The sequence below is a fragment of the Puma concolor genome, chromosome A1, assembly GCF_028749965.1.
Source record: "Puma concolor isolate L17-30 chromosome A1, mPumCon1.1.hap2, whole genome shotgun sequence".
Classification (NCBI taxonomy): Eukaryota; Metazoa; Chordata; class Mammalia; order Carnivora; family Felidae; genus Puma; species Puma concolor.
In genome coordinates, this window is record NC_141667.1 from 164,697,328 (window position 1) to 164,719,601 (window position 22,274).

The 22,274-nt window shown below is 44.7% G+C and overlaps 1 protein-coding gene across 2 annotated transcripts in view; it reads left to right on the forward strand.

Annotated features, from left to right (window-relative positions):
- EFNB2 (ephrin B2) overlaps positions 1–21,668 on the forward strand; it is a 43,373-nt gene extending 21,705 nt beyond the window's left edge. The window contains exons 2-5 of one of the 2 annotated variants that reach the window (XM_086708440.1): positions 996–1,279; positions 18,260–18,352; positions 19,101–19,214; positions 20,555–21,668. In XM_086708440.1, the coding sequence (XP_086564566.1) occupies positions 996–1,279; positions 18,260–18,352; positions 19,101–19,214; positions 20,555–20,943 (880 nt within the window). In that variant the 3' untranslated portion in view covers positions 20,944–21,668. The remainder of the gene's footprint in view (positions 1–995; positions 1,280–18,259; positions 18,353–19,100; positions 19,215–20,554) is intronic. The other variant, XM_086708444.1, reaches the window with a different exon arrangement.
- The last annotated feature ends 606 nt before the right edge of the window (positions 21,669–22,274 follow it).

The window sequence follows — 22,274 nt, forward strand, 5'->3', positions numbered from 1 at the left end:
CTACAGGCTTGGCTGCTTGGAGGGAGGAACGAGATGGGGTTTCTAAGTGTGTTGTTAGTGTTAGCACTTGTAGGTGGATGTTCGTTAGAAAGCTCTTGTGTCCGCTTCTCAGAGAAACTCCCCATTAAGAAAGATCTTTCAGCAGCATGGCAAGCAAGAGGGAGAAAAGAGGAGAGAAGCTGTAAGCTTTCAGCTGTAAGCACCAGGGGGATATTGTCTCAGTCATCTTAGTTCTGAAGATTTGCTTCTAAGAATTAATTGGAGCAAATACATCTCAAGGCAGAAAAAAAGGTCTGTGAAGCAGGGACCGTAGTGGCTGTCCTTGTAATTTGGGGACTCTTCATCTTGCAGCTGAATCAATACTCGAGGGAATTACTTCTGGTTATCTTTTATGGGTTTGTAAGACAGTTCTTTTGTTCGGTGTAATAAAAACCCCATTGTTTGATCAGTGGCTCACTAATTACGATAAGTAATTTGAAACATTCTTGATGAAACTTGTCTGTTAATTAACATCAACAGCAAATGGAAACTAACAGGACAACAGAGTGTGAGTGCACCCACTGTTCCCTGGAATCCCTGCCATCTTTCTGTGGCATGCCCAATAAACTAAAGCTGCCGATGGTTTAAAAAATAACAAACAGGTGTGAAGGTGTGACTCACCACCGAGGAAAAGTTATTGTGAAGTTATACAAAGGAGTCCTGAAATATTACAAGCGAGGAGGTGGTAAAAAGAAGTGTCAGGAGGTTGACTGATCCTACTCGGGAGTAAGGAGAGTGGTTTCTTTTTGACTGTTTTTCTTTAAAGCTTGGTTCCTAAATACATTCCCCCCGTGATGATCTGAACTAAGATACTTTGGATGAATACAAATGTGGATTTATAAAAGTATGCTTTGGAATTACTGGCCTTGCGTGGCTGTATTGTAATTATTGTGAATACTGTTCATGTTTATCAACTCAGTGGCTTTTTTTTTTTTTTTTCTTTTTAATGCTTTTAGATTTCTACCTGGACAAGGACTGGTACTATACCCACAGATAGGAGACAAATTGGATATTATTTGCCCCAAAGTGGACTCTAAAACTGTTGGCCAGTATGAATATTATAAAGTTTATATGGTTGATAAAGAGCAAGCAGATCGATGCACTATTAAGAAGGAAAATACCCCTCTTCTCAACTGTGCCAGACCAGACCAAGATGTAAAATTCACCATCAAGTTTCAAGAGTTCAGCCCTAACCTCTGGGGTCTAGAATTTCAGAAGAACAGAGATTATTACATTATATGTAAGTATAATTGTATTCATTTATTTTACAGAATATAGGATAAGCTAAATAGGTTTGTATCAATTTTTTTAAGTGTTATTATGACAAATAATTTGGTGAGAATCTTTGCTGAAAATTGTCCATTTTTAAAGAAACCTTAATTGAATGAGGGACCCTATACTCATAGTACTCGATAATATAAATACCCAAAGAGGAAAAAACCTCCTAGACTTTTTATAGTATCGAAATAAATGGATATATATGAATATTCTCAGCATCTCTACTGACAAAAACATTTTTAAGGACCATTGGTGAGATCTGATAGGTAAATCTTGTGCAATGACTTTTCTCTTCATCCACCCATCCATCCATCCATCCATCCATCCATCCATCCATCCATCCAACCATCCATTCATCTGTTCATTCATGCATTTAGTATTTACTCTGCACCAGAAACTGCATAGCACTAGGGATTCAACAATAAACAAGGTGGGATGATGGTACCCTTTCCGCATGGGACTCCCAGATTCAAAGGAAGGGTGTTTTAGGCAAACCACAATTAGAAGAATAAGACAAAAACTTGGGTTTCTTCAATGAATTAGTTTTGTTTTGGTTTGGTTTTTCTATCTACATAGTAAAATGACACATTGTTTCAGGAAACATACTGTGTATCCTTTGGGTGGCATCTGAACTAGCATTCCCTTCATGAAGCTGTGAAGGCAGAGGAGGCACACATCCAAACACATGCCCCCTAGGGGCAGATTGCATGTTGGCACAAAGGCAGGATTGTTCCCGGCCCAGGATTTTGTCATAGTGCAATCTGGGTGACTGAGGTTAGTTAGCTGGTTACATCACTCAAGCAATGAAATATGTTTTTCTTAATTTCTTTGGTTTAAAGCTCTGCTCAGAGCTGGGTCACACGTCTGCTCGCTTGTCACTACGGCTTCAGTCTGTCAGGGAATGCAGAACTGCTCTCCGCTGGGCACGCCCACCGTCTTCTCTCGATCCCATTGAAACTGGCTTTCTCAACCTGCCGGCCACTCACTCTTTAGTGTGCAAAGTCAGTAACTCCCTGACTTACTTGGTACTCAAGAGTACACTAGTTTTTACCACGTTAGTTATTAAAATGAAGATGGTCATAGCTGTCTAATTATCCTGTCCTTTGTGCAAACCTGAAACACTAGAGACTAAAAGCCTATCTTTAAGCCAATGTGACACCCAGAGAGTAGCTTAGGAAGAGTAAGTACCATGAAGAAAGGAAAGGGGGTAAATTATAGATTTCAAAGAATGATTATCATAAAATGAAAATAAAAGCATTCCGATGGAAGAAACAAGCAGGTGGGGTGGTAAATGATATAAAACAATAGAGAAATCTTTGAAAATATAAAAGTTATTAGGTAACATAAATGGAGCTATTGGAAGTCTAGCAGTTTACGTATTTATTTATTTATTTATTTTAAAGACTTTTTCACGGGGCACCTGGGTGGCTTCGTTAGGTGTCCAACTTCAGCTCAGGTCATGATCTCACAGTTCATGAGTTCAAGTCCTGCGTCGGGCTCTGTGCTGACAGCATGGAGCCTGCTTGAGATTCTCTCTCTCTCTCTCTCTCTCTCTCTCTGCCCCTCCCCACTTGCACTCTCTCTCTCTCTCAAACTAATACATAAATAAGCTTTCAAAAATTAAAAAAAAAAAATACTTTTAAAGACTGTTTACCAAGGACCCTAATGTTTTAGTGCAGGGAACCGAAACTTACCTCAGATGAATTCACACAGAAGGCTGGTGCCCAGAGGAGGTGGGAGAGGGCAGGTGCAGTGCCTGAGAGGGGGCACTGTCGAGTGCCCACTGCTCCTGAGTTGTCACTGGAACTGTGTGTGCAGCCCAAGTCCATGAGCTGGCTCTTCCATGGAGATAAGCCAACAGACCCAGATTTTGCCCCTTTATTTTCAATGATGACTTCATAAAGATGGCTCTGTACATTCTGCGTCCCCCCCTGAGCACAGGTGGGATTTCAGCACACATGGTGGGATTTAGCCTTCAGTCTGAGGTCCGAGACGGGAACACAAACACTGCGTGCTTGGTATTGGCATCAACACATGACAGGTGTGTATTTAGAAGCAGTCTAGGGGCTCCTGGGGGCTCAGGTCATGATCTCACAGTTTGTGAGTTCAAGCCCTGCGTTGGGCTCTGTGCTGACAGCTCAGAGCCTGGAGCTTGCTTCGGATTCTGTGTCTCCCTCTCTCTCTGCCCCTCCCCAGCTCATGTTTGCTTACGCTCTCTCTCTTTCTCTCTCTCTCTCTCTCTCTCTCTCTCTCTCTCTCAAAAACAAACATTAGAAGCACAGTTTAATTTAAAATTATACTATTAATCTATGCAACCATGGTATCTCTTACTGTTTTTCTTTTGATAAAAACTCATCATTAACTTCAGTAGCAGGTAGCTGAGCTACACTGGCCTCCAGGACTTGCCTCAGAGTTAAGTTTCGCTGTATAAAACCACGTGGTAGCCTGGGATAAAAGAATCTTTCTTAAAATAGAGTGAAGGGTTTCCAGTGGGAACCGGTGAGAGGCTGTTTGAGCGCTGGCACTGGGTGGTTGTGGGGGGTCCTGGGGAGAGGGCCCGGGGCTGAGAGGCCAACCTGGGGGACTGTCCCTCACTAGGCAGCTGAGGGACTCCTGTCGAGTCGCACACACAGAAAGGCACTGCAGAGACTTGGGAAAAGCCAGAAGCTCATTTCTTATCCCACCCCCACAGCAGAGGTCATGGATAGACAGCTTTCCCAGGAAAGAAGGTGAGAGACGAGAGGCACACATTTTAAAATAGTTTAAAAAGTTCGTGCTGACTTTCCATGGCTTCTTCAAGAATTTCAGGATTTTTAGAAGTCACTGATTTCCACCTCCAACGATCACTCACACACACCCAGGAGTCCCACTCGACTTAAAATAGCACCAGTCAAGATAGCGGGCTGGAAAGTACTCAGCTTTACAAATGTATTTTTGACACTTCAGGTCATCGGTTCACTTTGAGACAGTGAATAATGTTGGTGTGGAGGATGCTGTCATGTGGACAGTGTGTTCAGCTCCAAATCTTAGCGTCTCAGAACCTTCATAACTAAGAGTAGTAGTGTTAACACCATCACTGTTGTGTGTGGTTCCTTTTCAGGGGAAGGAAAAAGGAAAGGGATAGTTGGGAGTCGAGTTACCGCAGAGGGGACGGGTCCAGATTGCCCGTGGGGTCCTGAGGTGTTGGCTAATTCCCTAGGTAAACTGATTCCAGGAGCACTGCACCAGCAGCCCAGAGACCTGGGTTCCAGTCCTGCCGCCTGTGCTTAAGGAGAAAGTCCCTTTATTTCTTTGAATTTTGATTTGTTTTCTAGAATGTTCCTTTATTGTTGTTGTTATGGACCATGATGGAGGGCTGCAGTTCCAAACCATCTTAGGGCTGGAAACACACATCCAGGGTAGGGTCTCTTGTCCACGTGCCTTTCCTCCAACGGAAATGGACGGGATCTGCTATGAATTCTTTAAAGACACTTAATTTGATTTACAGTGTTACCAGATATAGAATGTAGTCACCACCCTTTGGAGTTTTAGAAGTAAATATTAATTCTTAATTGGATGTGTATTTTTAAACCTACCAAGTATCCACTAAATTCCCTTAGGAAGTGACAAAATGATACTCTTCCTCATTAGTTCTTCTCATAGATGATTATTTGCTTTGACATGTGGCAAAATGATATATGTGGGTTTTCTAAATGTTTAGAATTGACTTTTTCAAGTGACCTATTTCAGTAATTAGCCTTGGGCCTAATTTGCATCAAAAAATCTCCTAATCTTAAATGACTCAAAAGGGGGGTGTTATTGCCACTTGGTCTGAAAAAGCCCCCTATTCTTTATCACATTCATATTCTTTTTTTTTTTTTTAATGTTTTATTCAATTTGAGAGAGAGAGACCACAAATGGGGGAGGGGAGAAAGGGAGACACAGAATCCGAAGCAGGCTCCAGGCTCCAAACCGTCAGCACAGATCCTGACATAGGGCTCAAACTCAAAAACTGAGAGATCATGGCCTAAGCTGAAGTTGGACCCCTGTCACCGACCAAACCCCCCAGGCACCCCAGTTACATTCCGAGTCTCAATTGCCTTAAAAGCATAGTACGCGTTATTTTGTGTAACCTATAGTTACTTTTATTTTGCCTTTAACATTTTTTAAAGTTTGTGAAATAACCATCTGTTCTCAAGTGTGCATTTTTAAGGGAAGCTCTATCTTGTTGGTAAACAGTCCAATTAATGCAGAAGGAAAACCTCCCTAACTGTATTCTCAGTCTTCATCCATATTTGTGTTCTAGACTTTTCTTGTAGATACTCTCTGTGCTTGGCTTCCAATTTCTTTTTAGAGACGACAACCCAGAGCCGAATGAGTCAGCAGTTTTCTGGCCCTAGGCCACATCCGACTTCACGAAGGTTCCGCAGGTTGGTTATCCAGGCTCAGCACAGGACCTTGCAAAATACCTACAAAGAGGTTCTCACCCCACCTCCAAAATTATGTGAGTCAGACACGAATGACGAGTGAGTGCCGCTGTGTTAATACTTTTTAAGTGAACAGTGGCCACAGCAGAGCCGTGTGACAAAGACCACGTGTGCGAGCCCCCCCCACCCCCACCCCTGCCCCAGTTTAGCCTTATGTAACTTTCACGATGTTTTACTTCACATCCGTAGCCAAGATTTGGATTTGTGGAATAGTCTGGAAGTCGTCCTTTCCAACGATGGTTTGATCAAAGGTCGTTCTTTAATGTCCACCCTGCCCTACTCACAGCGGTCCTTCCCAAAGCTGCCTCTCCCTTTCTTTGGCTTGGGAAGGTCTTCCTTAGGGAGCAGTAGACAAGTCTGAAGGAGTCACCATTTCCTAGGCCATTGGTTTAGTTCTCTAAAGCAATTTTTTTTTTTTTTAAATCAGAGCATATAAAATTGGAAGGCTCCACAGTCAGCTTTGCTTGCTATTTTTTAGGCATAGACTTCACTTCTGAGCAAAATTGCAAAATAAATCAAAATGCTTACATACAAATATAACAGAATACTATCCTTACAGAAATCAAAGCAGGGGAACAGCAGATTCCATTTCCTGCATTTATTACATTTGTATTTATATTCATTATATTTGTCTTCCTTTTGGGTTTGTTTTCCCTTTGGGTTTTCGACATACTTCTTTGTTTCGGGGAATAGTAGGTCTGGCAGCTGACACTAAAATATACTGGGTGTACCGTAACCTTTCGCCAGCACAAAAGTTGTGGGAACTTTCGAATATCCTTGTACATGTAGATTTCTTTTCAGCTCTGTGAGAATGTGTGGTCTGTGTAAAATGATTATGGGTTTTCTTTCATGAATTATTTTATATGATAAACGTAGCAAAAGCTATGCTTCCATCAAGTTTAGTGACATGATCGTATCAGCCTGTCACTCAAGCCCCTGACTTTGGGGTGAGGATTTATCTTTATACCTTGTATATAATTGCCAAATTCCAGCATTTAAACATTCTAACCTACAACTGTCATCTTTGTTTTTTGTTTTTTGTTTTTTTTAAATTTTTTTTTAAATGTTTATTTATTATTGAGAGGCAGAGAGACACAGAGCGTGAGCAGGGGAAGGGCAGAGAGAGGGGGAGTCACAGAATCCGAAGTAGGCTCCACGCTCTGAGCCGTCAGCACAGAGCCCGACGCGGGGCTCGAACCCACGAACTGTGAGATCATGACCTGAGCCGAAGTTGGACGCCCAACCGACTGAGCCACCCAGGCGCCCCTACAACTGTCACCTTTGTAATAGACTGTCCATCAGATCCTTGGGTGTCTGGAGGATTATCTACACATGCCACGTAGAGCGACAGATCAGCTTGGTGGGTGTGCGTCTGGAGTCAGACAGATGTGGGTTCTTGAATGCCCTTCAGCGGGTAACTTAACCACCCTCTGCCCCAATCTCTTCATCTGTGCACTGGGGATGCTGACTGTATCTGCCTGCGCAGGGTCACAGGAATTGAAATGCATGATCTATATAAAGTGCTCATTTCCAAGGTTGGCTCCCAGTAAGTACAACCCATGGGGTCCCCTTGGAGCAGAGTGTGTGAGGCAGGAGCCCAAGGGCGAAGCCAGGCTTTCCCGCAAGCTAGCGGGCGGGGAAGATGTGCTAGCAAAGTATAAGTTATTTGCAAACCATCCATAAAATGAAACTCCAGAGAGTTTACAAGTTTCAGGAATGCTGCATAACTTAATTATAAGATCTCTTCTCTTCATCTTGGTGGAGTGTCATAAAAGTTCTTTTGTCTCTGGGCTTCCTTTCCGAAGAAACATGCATTTCTGTATCTTTCTGTTGGTGGAATTGCCTGAGCTTGTTAGCAGATCCTCTGTAAGACCCAGAAGAGACAGAGTGGGAGGACTGTTCTGTCCATGGAATCGTTTCTCTACTTGCATTTCCCCAACCTTGCCAGGGCTTTGTCTCAGTTCCCTGCCACACAAAGGAAACGCTGTGTTTTTATTGATAATTTCGGCAACATTCTAACATGGTATAAATATCCTCCTAGAGAGAAGGGTGTCAGGGCTGCCTTGTCACTGAGACAGGCTGGGAAAGGTATTTCATTAGCCTGATAATTAGAAGTGTTGTTTCTATTATTTTTTAACATAATGTGAAATCGTCGTCTGACTGTACTGAAGGCTCTTCCAGAATGTATCAGTAAGACTCCTTGTTGGATTTCAGACGAACAAAGCTCACGTTCTTTGCACTTGAGGAATAAAGTCTCAGCTTCTGCTTAACTGGACATTGTGCTGAGAAACTTTGGGCTCATGGGCCTGATGGAGTCATGGCCGTTGGGATAATTATCCCGATGGATCCCCCAGGGTGCAGAAGGACAGGGCTAGCATGGAATGGGACTCTGTTCACATCCAATGGTGTCACCTGGGCAGGCGTGACAGGTTATCTCATTTAAGCTAGACAGAGAGAGTCCTGTCTAGGACTTACCCCAAAAAACCACTAAGGAAAGAAAAAGACAACCGACTCTTAAAGCAATGGGAAGGCGTTGAAGGGGGTGGGGGTGGGGGGGTGGTAGACGCTGAAAAACCTCATGTGCAAAATAAGCAGAACAAGAGCAGATGAGAAGATTCCATGTGAAAAGTGGAATTCTTTAGGAATCGCTCAGAATAAAACTGCCTTTACAGTTTCATAAAATGCATGTTAATATCTAACACCTGTATTTATAGCTTTTTGAAAGTTCACTTAGCCTTATAAATAACTGAGTAATACTGGAGACCTAATACAAGCATGAGAGAGAACGAGTTTCTTAATAGCCTTTAAATATTCACCTTGAAGATCAAAATTTAAAGCAAACTAAAGCACTTTTAAAAATAGCCAAGAGGCATAGACAGGCATTAAAAAAAAAAATCACTTTGAGAAAACCTGTGCAGTTCCTATGAGTCGTACAATTGTTCCCCGAATTCTGAGATCCCTGGCCAGGTGTTTGGTCGCATAAAGGAAAGCGTTGTGGCTTCACGTACTGTGTCACTTTGCAGTCTCAGAAACAACGCGGCAGAGAAGTGTCTATCGCCATGAGAAAACCAGAGGTTGGAACGTATGAGTACTTCCTCAATGGTATGGGCAGTTCCCAAGGCCATGAAATGCCAGAGTCCAAACTCAGACCAGGGCTGGGGGGCCTTAGACCAGCGTCATTGGTCCGCGATGGTGCTCCTGGGTCTCTCGCCTAGTGAGAGGAAAGGTCTTACACGTACGCGTGCCATCACACGCACTGTAAAGAGACTATACCTGTGTGCACGCCACATACACAGGGACAGTAGAGAGAGGGCATGTGTGCACACGTGCCATAGCGGTACCAAGAAGCTCGCACGATCCAGATACTGAACGATCTCTGTGCTTGTTCAAACGTGTAGGGCCTGTGCCCTGTGGTCTGTCGTGTGACTAGAACTAACTTCCATCATAGGCCCCAGAGTCGAACAAAGACCATCCCATGAGCAATAGGAAAGGAAAAAGGGCCAGTGAGAAAAGGCGGCTGTAATAAGAGTGTGTCAATTCTTCCACGTGGCCTCTTTGTTTGTAGATCTTTTAATCAACTCCATTCCTTTTCTTTAAGAAGTTTATTTCTTTTGAGAGCACAAGTGCATGCGCGTTGCGTACGGTAGGGTCAGAGAGAGGGAGAGAGAGAGCCCCGAGCAGGTTCTGCGCTGTCAGCACAGAGCCCGACACGGGACTTGATCCCACAGACCGTGAGACCATGACCTGAGCCAAAATCAAGAGTGGGACGCTTAACCGACTGAGCCACCCAGGCGCCCCGTCAGTTCCGTTTATTAATCAAATCAGACTGTGCCGCTGTGCCCCTCAATGGAAAGATGCTAAACAGTAAAATTACAAAATTTTTTAATTTCTCAAATATACAAATAGAGGCAATGAGACTTTAAATTTCCTTAGTCAAGTACAAGTGCTGCAGTGTGGATGGATGGACGGATGGATGGACGGACAGACGGATGGAGGGTGGGTGGATGGGTGGGTGTGCAGCACCTCTGGAAGAAACATAATTGATTACATTACGGAGGGAGCCAGGCTGTGTGTTACTAACAACAGCTCTGCTTTGAAAACAGCTTTTTGCATCAGTGAAGTAGCCTAGTCTCATTGTTCCTGATGTTGAACCAAGAGACGAAGGTATTCTTTTATTGAAGCAAACATGTGGAAAATTGCTCTGGATTCCCAGAGTATACAATGTGTTCCCTGAATGGAATATGGTTCAGGTGTAGGGCAGATTCAGACAGGGCACTTTATTGGGGTTACCAGCGGTCTCTAGATGGTCAAAGCAAATAACGTCACATCCATCTAAACGCGTGTGCCATGGAGAGGGGCACATTCTCTCATCCGCAGGGCTATATTCTAAACTGTCAGCAAACATTAATTCAGTCACTAGTGAAGTCTTACCACCCAGAGATGAACTCTGCCTCAGATGGATGTTTTCCACTTCAGTGCTGCAGACTCCCAATTACTGGGCCATTAATATCATTGCATCCGATTAGTGACAGTAGAATGAGCAAGAAGTTGGGGGGAGGTGCGCCCTCCCCACCATGAACTCTGTACTCCGACCCTTTGCGATCTAGACATTTCCATATCTCCACACAGATACCTTAATGATTAAGACTATCAAAAACCCAGGAGTGGGCAGCGGATTGTGGGCTAGAAATAATTCACTCAAACACATGCGTCTCCACGGTTCAGAATGTTTGGATGAGATGATATCACAGTGTCTTGACCAGGAGTTCTCAGTTTTACAAATCTGAGAGCTTAAGTAAGGCTAATGTAGGCAACCGGGAATAATGTTTTATCTTTTGAACTCTTATATCATTCTTGCCATTTTTTTTTTTTTTTTTTTAACTTGAGTTTTGGTCAGTCTTATTGAAATGGGTATCTGGCCACTTTTTTTTTTAAAGTTTATTTTATGTATTTTGAAAGAGAGAGAGAGAGTGAGTAGGGGAGGGGCAAAGAGAGGAAGAAGAGAATCCCAAGCAGCTCCACACTTTCAGCATAGAGTCTGATGTGGGGCTCACACTATCAAACTGTGAGGTCATGACCTGAGCCGAAATCAAGAGTCAGACACTCAACCAACTGAGCCACCCAGGTGCCCCCTGGCCACCTATTTTTAAAACAATTCCTAGGGTGCTTGGGTGGCTCAGTCATTTGAGCATCCGACTCTTGATTTCGCGTAGGTCATGATCTCACAGTTTGTGAGTTCCAAGCCATGTGTCAGGCTCTGTGCTGACAGTGCAGAGCCTTCTTGGGATTCTCTCTCTCTCTCTCTCTCTCTCTCTCTCGGTGCCCTTCCCCCCTCAAATAAATCAATAAACTTTTAAAAAATAAATAAGACATAATTCCTTTTAGTGGGTTTTGGCCCATATTCAGGTTGACTCTCGTGTATAAATGTAATTTTACTGTTGACTGACACATCCTTAGAATGTTAACTTTGTCTGAATTGTTGTGACAATAAGATAAATCCCCTTAAGCATACCTAGATGAAAACTTGTTTTCTGAGATCTTATTGAAACTTTTTTTTTACCTAATGAAAGATTCCGTACATAAATCATCCTAGCTTTTAGCCATAAAATCCTAGACCTAGAAAGGGGTGTTTTCTCTCCACAGAATTCTCCATTAAAAATCAAGGCACTAAGGTGTTGGAGGCAGTATTTTTAAGGGGAAACAGAGTAAACAACCCCATAATCAGTCTCATGTGGTTAGTGGGCCTTTAGTAAAAATACGGACACTTAATTTATTGCTGGGACTATTTGATCTTTGTCAGAAAAACGTCAGTACACTGCTGGAACCCGGAGGGTATTCCTTTCACTAACATATACCCCTTATGTATGCACTCGCACACACATGCACGCACACACACGCACACTCACACATGGTCGCTGCTTCTCCTTTTCAGTCTGGTCATATGTAATCAGTGACTCTTCGGGACTGTGTTCTCAAAGGTAACTAACTGGCTCTTAGCATCTTTCATGATTGCCACTAACTTGATCTTTGTATACAGCTCTTGATGGTTAAAAGATTTTCTGAGTAAGCTGTGATAGGATTTCTTATGTTCTAGATATGATGACTCTATGCTGTTACGATTCTCTCAATAGGTTGACCTCCCTCAGTGTCCAAGTCTCACGCGGTGTATGAGATACGAGATATAATAAATACACTGGCACCTTCATACTCAGTTTACGTAGTAACCTCTTACCTCCCCTCTTCCCCCCAAATTAATATAAAGTGGCAATATCGGTCATTAAATCTTCTAGTGAACGCACAAAGTTTACTAAGCTGTTTCAAGGTTGTTAACACATTTTTAAAACCACCTCTTTTTCCTGAGCTGTCAATAGAATATCCTATCATTGTTCATGATGAACATTTGAAACTAAGAAAATAAAATTATACTGTTTTATTCACGAGCATCCATTTAAATTTGATACCTGGTATCTTCACTCCTATTTTAATGCTAGAATACAAGAGGGAGGGTCTAAGTTGTGACTCCCTTTTTAAATTCATTTTTCCAAATCGTTCTGTCTAGCAGAGAAACTAATTAATTGTGTTGGGTAGAAGTCACTGGGGCTAAGCCAGTTATTAATTCTTAATGCATGATTTACTGCCTTAAAATTTCAAAACACAACCACAGTGATGTGGTTTTAATTCAAGTGATTCTTCTTATCATACTGGAACAATGTTTCCTTGGGGGAGAAACACACACATCCTACCTCACTAGTAGCTTATACAGTGTTTGAACTGTGAACTGTTCCCCACACACTAAAAATCAGCTAATCAAATGCCCGTGAGAGCTGTCACATCAAGTAGAGATTAAAAAAAAAAAAAAAAAAAAAAAAAGCAATCTTTTTTGTGGATGTATATTTCACTTTGAAAATACCTTCCTTGGGGCGCCTGGGTGGCGCAGTCGGTTGAGCGTCCGACTTCAGCCAGGTCACGATCTCGCGGTCCGTGAGTTCAAGCCCCGCGTCGGGCTCTGGGCTGATGGCTCGGAGCCTGGAGCCTGTTTCCGATTCTGTGTCTCCCTCTCTCTCTGCCCCTCCCCCGTTCATGCTCTGTCTCTCTCTGTCCCCAAAATAAATAAATGTTGAAAAAAAATTAAAAAAAAAAAAAAAAAAGAAAATACCTTCCTTTGTATTTTTTTTTCTTCAAATTAAGGCCATTTTAAGAAGCATTTATTTATATAGCAAAGATAAGGCAAATTTGGTATTATGGGATGAAATGCCATTTGCCTTGAAATCATGCTGAATTTTCTTGAACATTCTGGCAAGGAGAAATAACGAAGCCCTTGGAAACTGATGATGACACATTCCTCATTTCTTACACTATAAATCCAAAAAGAAAAACACGTGAAAAGAAGCTAGAAAAAGGGACGTTTTCTCCTTCCTTTTGGCACATTATACAGTTGTTTCTGTTTCAGAAGTTTTTATTAATTACAGAAAAAGGCATTTATTTTTGGCACTCACTGAACTCTATCATGTCCATGTTTAGAATCTTTCTCCTCAGTATCTGAAAGGACCCTTGTGATATCCAAGGCATCGAACTACCTTGATATCTAGAAATTAAATCGCTGTTTTGATACTAGACATTTTGACTTTGAATTGCTGTCAGGGTGTTAAGGACAATGCTCTAAGTTTCCCGGGTTTATATGTTCACAGTCATCGATTACATTTTTATCGGGTTCCTTAGTTTTCAACCTACACATCTCACTCCAGCTTTTTTAGCCTTTAGACGTTCCAAGAATTGCGAGCCCTGGTAGAAGACAGTAAGCTTGTTTGTGTATCATGTTTATTTGAAGGTCATGGCTTTCTCTGTTTCCTACTTGATTCTGCTGCTTTGGGTTCCTCAGATTGTCAGGTGATAGGCTTCTGGTTCTTCTGAGTCTGTGTTGAGCTTAAGGAGAAAGAGCCACGTGCAGGAAGACCGGCCCTAAGAAATCAGAATTAACCAGGGCCAGCGTATCATGACATGCATGGAAGAGAGTCGTGCAAAGAGGATGATATTGATAGAGAATTGTCACAAAGTGCTATTTGTTTCATCATCAAGTAAGAGCAAATATGTGCAGCTTTATATACATTATAGTTTCTATTCTTATTAGGAAACTGATCTCTGTGGCTTTCCTGATCCTCTGTGCTTATTATCTGTCTCTCCTTTGGTAGACTGCTTTGATAAAGTGGATAAAAAGGTTTGCTTTTGAGTGTCCGTCCATTCTCTGCCCCATCCCAGGAAGCTACATTTGAGAATAGTTTGAAATCACCTGCATAGTATGAGTGTGTTTTTTCATCCTTTCCAGAATAGCCAAGAATTCCTTCCTAGTGATGTTATATTATCCTGCAGACTTTTTTTGTGCTGCCCTCCTTCCTGACCTCCTTGTGAATGAGACCCATATAACGGTACCAACCCAGCAGTGACTCCTCCATCTGATTAGCACAAGGTTACTGAAGTGATAGAGTGAAAACCGCCCAAAGCCAGTGCCACAGAGTGGAGCCTCCCGGGGCGTGGGGCAGTGGCCATCAGATGAAGACATGTTAAAATGCACTCTTACTTCCTCTCTGTGGGCACAGTCTAGAAAACACGGCCAGAAAGATTCTTGCCCCTTTAGTCTGTTTTATTCACCGGTTCTCTTTTTTCTCCCTGGATAACCAGTGTACCATTCCCAGGGAGTAGGAGCTGCAGATATAGGTCCGTGTACAAATTCATCGGAAGACACAGATGTGGGGCAGTGCAGTTTTCAGATGTGAAGAACTTTTAGGCAGTGAGAACTCGGGGTACTTTTTTGCTGAGTAATGATCTCCACCCACTGGAAATCAGGCCCCAGGGGAACAATCTGGTAATTTCAGTATACTTACTACATGCAATTAGATCCCTGAAGCAGAAGCCTTTAAAAGCAGGCTATAAAATGCCCATGTATCTTTATTAAGCCCATTTTCTAACTGGATGGAGAAACTTTGCTTAGTAATTTTTAATTTTATAAAGTCTATATTTTCTCTAGACCAAGAACAAAAAAATGGGCACTAAAAGCTTAGGTATAACAGGGTTATTTTTTCTGTCTCCAAATGATTAAATGCAATTTCATCTATTTAGGAATACTATAATTGTGGCAGCATTAGATAATGTTGGTAGATACAAAGAAAAGCGAAGGATAATGAGGTAGCAAAATTTTTACCCTCTCTCTAAGTCAAAAATTCCTAATACATTCAGATCAACAATAAAAAATATTGCCAAATTGTCTCCTGAAATGGAATTAGATTTTCTCCCCAAGCATTAGCACTTTCTTGTCTTTCAGAGTGAGCCACTACTATGCCTTCAGAGGATTAATCTTGTGGCTTTATTTCAGAGCTGACTGCCATAAGGAGGTGCTATCAGGACAGGACACTTGTCAGTGTCCTTGCTCAAGGCAAGGGACAGGAGGACCCCTAGAATGAGAACGATGCTTCCTACACTTCCTGCTGAGGAGGTCATAGGGAAGAGTGAGGGTAATTTTCATTACAGAATCAAATATAAAGTAAGTTCAAGTCACTCTAAATTATTCTATGCTTGCTAGAAAGCTAACCTTCTGAAGCTCCAGTTGGTTGCTGACATCTTCCAACCAGGCTTTCTGGGACCGCTCGGGTCATGGCTACCATACGGCAGGGCAAAACTCCTTCACAGCAAACATCCAGCTGTATTTTATAGTTCATTCCCTTTTTAAACAACCAGGTATCTGGGATGCTGTGTTAACGTTAGTAATGAATTTTCCAATATCTTCCAGTCACCTTTGCAACTTGCAAGTTGACTTAAAGGGGAACAAAGCAAGCGTCTGGAATGCACATCACAGTGTTCTCCCTCTTGGCCCATCCTCCCCCTTCACCCCCCCCCCCCCCCCCCCCCGCCTCGCCAAACCAGCATCGGCCTCTGATCTCCAAGAACCAGACAAAGGCACAAGCTCCCATTTCTCTCTGTGCAGCTCAGGGCTTGAAGGCTCTTCCTCCCTCAAGGAATTAAAAAAAAGTTTCAACTGTTAAAAATGGAGAGCAGATTCATTCTCCGGCTACACAGTTTTCCTCCTACCATCTTATAGTCTGTGGATGCTAAATTACAGATTGCAGTTTAATTTGAATTCTTGGAGCTCTCTACATTTGGGGGTCACTTGGACAGCATTCAGGGCACACCCACAAGCACTCTGCACGGAAGCATTGGTATCCAGAAAGGGCGGTGACCTACAAATTAAAATCAAAAGAAAAAATCACCCAAATGAGGTGCAGCCCTCCTGCTTCCAAATGGACTTGGTAGAAGCAGTCAGAAGCTTTTATCTTTGAGGACGCAGGTTTGAATTCTGTTCCACGGTGACTCTTCTCTACCACGTCTTGTCTTACCCACTCTGGTATTCATTGTTTTTTCTCCTTCAGATCTGAATCTTTGACCTTTTGACCTCCAGGTTCAAACAAACAAAGCTCTACCCACCCCACCCCACCCCCGCCTTTTCTGTGCACCACCCTTCAGATCGTATTTTTAACATATTTGTTAAGCCGTTAGAAAGAGGTCATTTCGCTGTGCATTTGGGTGCACTTTTGCATGAAAGTGCATTTATGTGCCTACAGCATAGAAAACATTGAGATTCCATTTGAATTAAGTAAACTTCTGAAGCCATTGGCTAGACCTCAGCTTTCCAGGGTTTCTACATGAAAACATATCCTAATTTTTGAGAAAGATTAAATAGAGATGATAGCATTGTTCTGCACCTGCCCTCAAACAGTGCCTGCACGAAGACAGCCACACTGTTTCATGGCTTTGGGAGGAAAGGGCCCTTCGAAATTTAGGAAACTGTCTGGAGGAGGGAAAAGAGAAAGCGGGTGGAGAAATGGGGAAGGAAAAAAACGATTTTTTTTTTTTTATTAGATTCACAGAGGCATATAAAGTTTTTAGGTATTTGTTTTAACTTCTCTGCCAAACATTTTCTCAACAATCTACAAGAGGAGACTGTCTACTTTTTACCCCCAGAATGATTATGGCCATCTTGCCCATTTTCCCAGGAGAAACTCGGCACCAGTGTCAGCGGAGGAGTGAGGTCTGATCGTAAGACTGTAAACTTTAAGGAAACACTCAGATAAGCACAGAGATATTTATACACACAAGAAGCAGCCATTGTTTTTCAAAGCAGTGAAAGTAAAAGTTGTAACTCTGTAGCCCACGTATTGCTATGTGTGCGTGTAGACCTTGCTGGCCGGTCCACCATTTGGAAAACAAACAACCCGTTGAAAGAGTGCCTTTGGATGTATTTTTACCAGAAATTCTGTCCCTGTTTCCGTGCCTTGAAAAGTACAGTGTTAGTAGACCAGCCTTTGATAATCAAAGTAGAGAATGATTTACCGCACAGAAATGTATATGAAACACTTCTGTTCCTTGCCCCTTGAACTTTGGAAGAATGGGAACGTCTAGCACCCTCCACCTTCTTTTTCTTCTGGAACTTGACCTGCAATTTAAGTCCTCTTCCTTAGCAAAGTACCTGGCAGTCTTTTTACAGCTTTAGTCACAACGCTATTCAGAGAACTCACCGTCCTAAGGAGACGCAACAGCAACGTGTTTACACACAGTGGAGCATAGGCTGTTTGTTTAAAAGTACTGACAGTGGTCAAATGTCCTGTCCTTCCTCCTCCCTCTTGAAATGGGAAGGGACTCGAGCTAAACAGGAGGCAAGTGGGTACTGCACAATCTCCCCTCATACCCCAGGGTTGCCCCAGGGCCCTGACAGAGCAGAGGGCGCGCGTGGTCCCCTCTGTCGGTCAAGCTGTGCTCCAGCAGGTAGCTTGGTTGAAGAGTCTGTCTGAGGTCGGTCTTGGTGATGATAACACACTTATTATTTCCAGTCCAGTGCAAAATGATGGAGAGAAAACTTCAGAAGTGGAAGACCTGAATCCTAACATACTTCTTCATCTCACATAAGGCGGGGAAAGAAAAGGAGGGGGTGTGGGAGTCTCCTCTTTTAGTGTTTACCGAACTTGGATGCTTGGCAAACAGGGAGCATCGAGCTAATTGTTCTCGAAGCAGGAAATCTGTAGTAGAGGAAGCAGGTGTTGTGCGATGATTACCACATTTTAAAGTTACTGTATTAACTACTTTGCTCTTTTGAGGCCAACCCTGAAATAGTAAGCTTTTTGGAAGGTCCTGTCCCTTTTATGTATGGACTGACCCTAAATCAGTTGATTCTGAAGGAAGGAGAAAGCGCTTAAGTGAACTTGAAACCAGATAGCATACGTGCAGCGGTGTTGACAGGATCCATTTTTCTTTATTTTCTTTATTTTTTATTTTTTGGCTTTCAGCATCCCATACTTTCCGAAAACTTGTGACTAAGAGTGAATTCTTATTTTTCAAATTGTTTTCAGACATTTCATGTTCATGTAAACTTGGCTTATTGATTTCCTGATTTTTCTTTATTTTTTTGTTTTGTCCATTTTATTTTTAATCAGCTACATCAAATGGGTCTTTGGAGGGCCTGGATAACCAGGAGGGAGGGGTGTGCCAGACAAGAGCCATGAAGATCCTCATGAAAGTTGGACAAGGTAAAGACCGTCTGCTCCATGAAGCCACCATAATCTGGTTGAGTCCCCAACGAGTGTGGCACCAATGCCGTGAACGCCCACCTTCATGCACTCGTAGCCTAGTTTCGAAAGCACATCTTTCTCTGCACCTTGAGCCACTGACAGATTTCCTCAAGTCAGTGTAACAAACTTCTTTTATTGGAGTTTCTTCTCACAGTTAAGGTCAGCCAGGTACAACGTCCATTGCCATATGTGTGTGTACGTGTATCTCTATACACACTTTTTTTTTTTTTCTTATTAAAAGCAAAACACCTCTTTGGTTCAAAAAAAATTACACTACCCAGAGTGAAAACTTAGGTTTCTGCCATTTGGCCCATTTCTGCATCTCGAGTACAGAAGACTAGTTCACTGAGCCTTTTCCCACACAGATAACCTATTGTGCAGAAAGATTTATTCTTCTAATTAGAAATTGGTATAGTAGTCAGTCAACTTGCTCATTTAAATTGAAATGTCATCTGCAATGCTCTGCGTGCCAAATGCAAGAATCCCTATAGTTTCCACAGATGGCCTCACGATCTGAACCTCTGACATAAGTAGTACCACCGTTCCGTTTTAAAAGGAGAACTCTATTCTTGTATGTCACAGCACTTTGCATAAAGAATCTCACGTTCATTGCTGTCTGTGCCTCTTGAGATTGACACGCGGCAGTTCTTAGAGCTAGATCTCATTAGGTGTCTGGGCTATAAGTAATCATTTGTTCCTCGTATAGATGCGAGTTCTGCTGGGTCAACCAGGCATAATGATCCGACACGACGCCCAGAACTAGAAGCCGGTACAAATGGAAGAAGTTCAACGACAAGTCCCTTTGTCAAACCAAATCCAGGTATGGCAGCGTGAGTGTGTGTGGATGCGTCCATGGGTCCCGTGAGCAAGAGGCAGGACAGAGTCCAAGCCCTTGGATACTAGTGGATTAACTTGTAGTTCCCCAAGTCAGTAACCTTTGCTCGCAGGTACTTGTTATTAACGGCTCGATAAGAACAGAATTGCGCCTTCCCACGGAAGTTTCCCATTCAGAAGAGTAGAATTTATCAGATGCAAGTGCCAATTACGAGCACTACTCACTCAGACCAAGGTTATTTTTATTGGAGACACTTAATCGTGCCTGTTGCAACAGTAGCGTAGAGCCGATATTCACATGTATGTAATTAATGTTCTAATACCTCGCCTAATTATGTCTGATCCACAAAGAGCCTGATTGATCCTCCTCTACATTTTAGGTGGTGGCATCTTAAAATATCGCATAATGCCGTGTTCTTTGAGTGGTTACTGTTGACATTTTTGTTTCACATTTTCAGCGTAAAATAAAATACCAGTCGGATCACTGGCTGAAGTTTAGAATACAGGATAAAGTTGGCCGCCATTGAATTTCATTTTCGTACCGGTCCTTGAGCAGATAGCTACGTATTTATTTCCACGCTAATGACATTTCCGTACAGTAGCTGCTCCCCGACGTCAGCAGTCTCGTGTGAGGGACCAGCGTGCCTGTTGGTGGCATGTGCAGTCAGCATCTGCAGGCCACTTCCCCCGCTTTGCAAGCATCATGGAGGGAGGCTGTTGTTTCTAATTTTCAATGGCAAGATGTGTCAAATTCTCATGACACTCCGATAAATGGATAATCTAATGATGCCAGGCAAGTTTTTAGTGCTTCCCATTTGGGTTGGCAGCGTGTTCAGCGTGAGTGTTTCTGCTGCCTTCCCAATATATTTTAGGTGTAAACCAAATAATACAAGCGAGTTACGAGCGACATGTGTTCCCAGGGCCCCAGGGTCCCCTCAGTGCGCAGCAGGCAGGGCTTGTCTATAGAAAGCAGGCGGCGGGAGATGCTCGGGAAGGCCGGCGCCCAGAGGGGCAAGGGGGGCAGCGCACGGCAGTCAGCCCTGGCCCCAGAGGTGGCCGCTTCCTTTGTGTCCACCTGCTGTGGCTGGCGGCGGTTTAGGACCTGGGGCGGAAGCGTGGGAGCCTGTCCCCTCCTGTCCCCAAGGGTGGACGGATGGGGACACCTGTGGTTGAGAGCGGCCGGCGAGCCCGGGTCCCGTTCGTGTCCCCTTTTGGGGCGATCGCCACGTCCTGCTGGGTGTGCGCGGCTGGGAACCGAGGCTGGGGGGCTGCCATCCGAGCAGGGACAGCAGTAACTGGGCTGCTCCTTTCCGTCCCCGGCCGCAGGTTCCAGCACAGACGGCAGCAGTGCCGGGCATTCGGGGAACAACATCCTCGGTTCCGAAGTGGCCTTATTCGCAGGGATTGCTTCAGGATGCATCATCTTCATCGTCATCATCATCACGCTGGTGGTGCTCCTGCTCAAGTACCGGAGGAGACACAGGAAGCACTCGCCGCAGCACACGGCCACGCTGTCGCTCAGCACGCTGGCCACCCCCAAGCGCAGCGGCAACAACAGCGGCTCAGAGCCCAGTGACATTATCATCCCGCTGAGGACTGCGGACAGTGTGTTCTGCCCCCACTACGAGAAGGTCAGCGGGGACTACGGGCACCCCGTGTACATAGTCCAGGAGATGCCTCCCCAGAGCCCGGCGAACATTTACTACAAGGTCTGAGACGCGGCGGTGCCTTCGCTTTCCCGGAGGAAGCCCACTGTCCCGCCACCGCCCCGAGGAGGGTTTGATGACCCCCCCGTGTCTCGAATGGACCGGAGCACGGCGGGGGAGAGGGAGCACTCCTTCTCGGAAGAGCCCTGTTGAGTTGGACAGCTTACCTAGTCTGTAGCGCCCGGACCGCGGTGAAGACAGACGCCCACCGCCGGCCGGGAGACTGGCGTGGAAGGTGCCCGATGGGACCGCAGCGCCCGCCTCCCCCCTCCACCTCCAAGCCATGCGCCGCGGTCACCTGGGCCTGCAGGAAGCCGAGGGCGACAGAGCGGCAGCGGGCGTGGGGGGGACTGGGCGAGCCGTGAGCATCCCGGGCAGGTGTCCCCCGGGGGCCGCGGGGCCTGGAAACGCCGCCTTCTGCCTTGGGCGTCCCTCCCGAGGAGCGTCCGGACTTGTCACACAGACCTCTGGCTGGGGGAGGCTTTCAGAGGTCCCGCGTCCAGTCCTCACTGTTGCACACACCCCTGCCGACCTCCGGGGCCCCGCAGCGCGAGCCCCTCACTCCACACCCCGCATCACTGCTGGCACACTCACCTTGGGAGTCTCCTGCCCCCGCGCCACGGCAGCTGGAGCCGATGGGTCCTACACTTCTAGAAATTGCGTCTGCTACTAAGGAGCCTTCAGCTGCGGAAGACCAGAAAGACCAGGAGCTCATGGAAGGGGGCGGGCCGGGGTGGGGGTGGGGAGGGCTGTCTGCAAATGCAGTTCAACGCTGCTGCTGGTGCGTCGGGAGCAGAAAGTCGAGGGGGAACCCCAATTAGGTAGCACAGCACTTTGGTTGGCTGAGGTTTTAAGAGGCAAGTAGGAGACACCACGCACGCGGTGGGGTGGGGCGCCTTGGAAGGGATCCGCCGATCAAATGGCAACGCGCAGGAGGAGCACAGTCTCTCTCCGCTGGGTAGGACAAAGGGGCATTGTCGTAGAGGGGCGGGCCGGGAGGGCCGCCGATGACAGATCTGGGCAGGACTGTTGTCGTACTGGCAATAAGGCGCACGGCCTCGGCGCTGTAGGAGTCGGTCGGCTTTGGATGATGTCTGAAGCAGACTCAGCTGCTATACTGATCACATTTTATGAAACACAGGGAAAGCATTTAGGAGAACAGCAGAGAGCCGGATCTGACCTAGAAGTTTACAAGCCAAAGGTCAAACAGGCTGTGATTCCATCATCATCCATGTTATTGAGGCATTCTCCTATGTGAAAGGTAGGTCAGATTCCCCCCCCCCCCCAGTGCCCTCCCCCCGCACCCCCACTTGAGCCTCACGACACTTTGGTTTATGGCG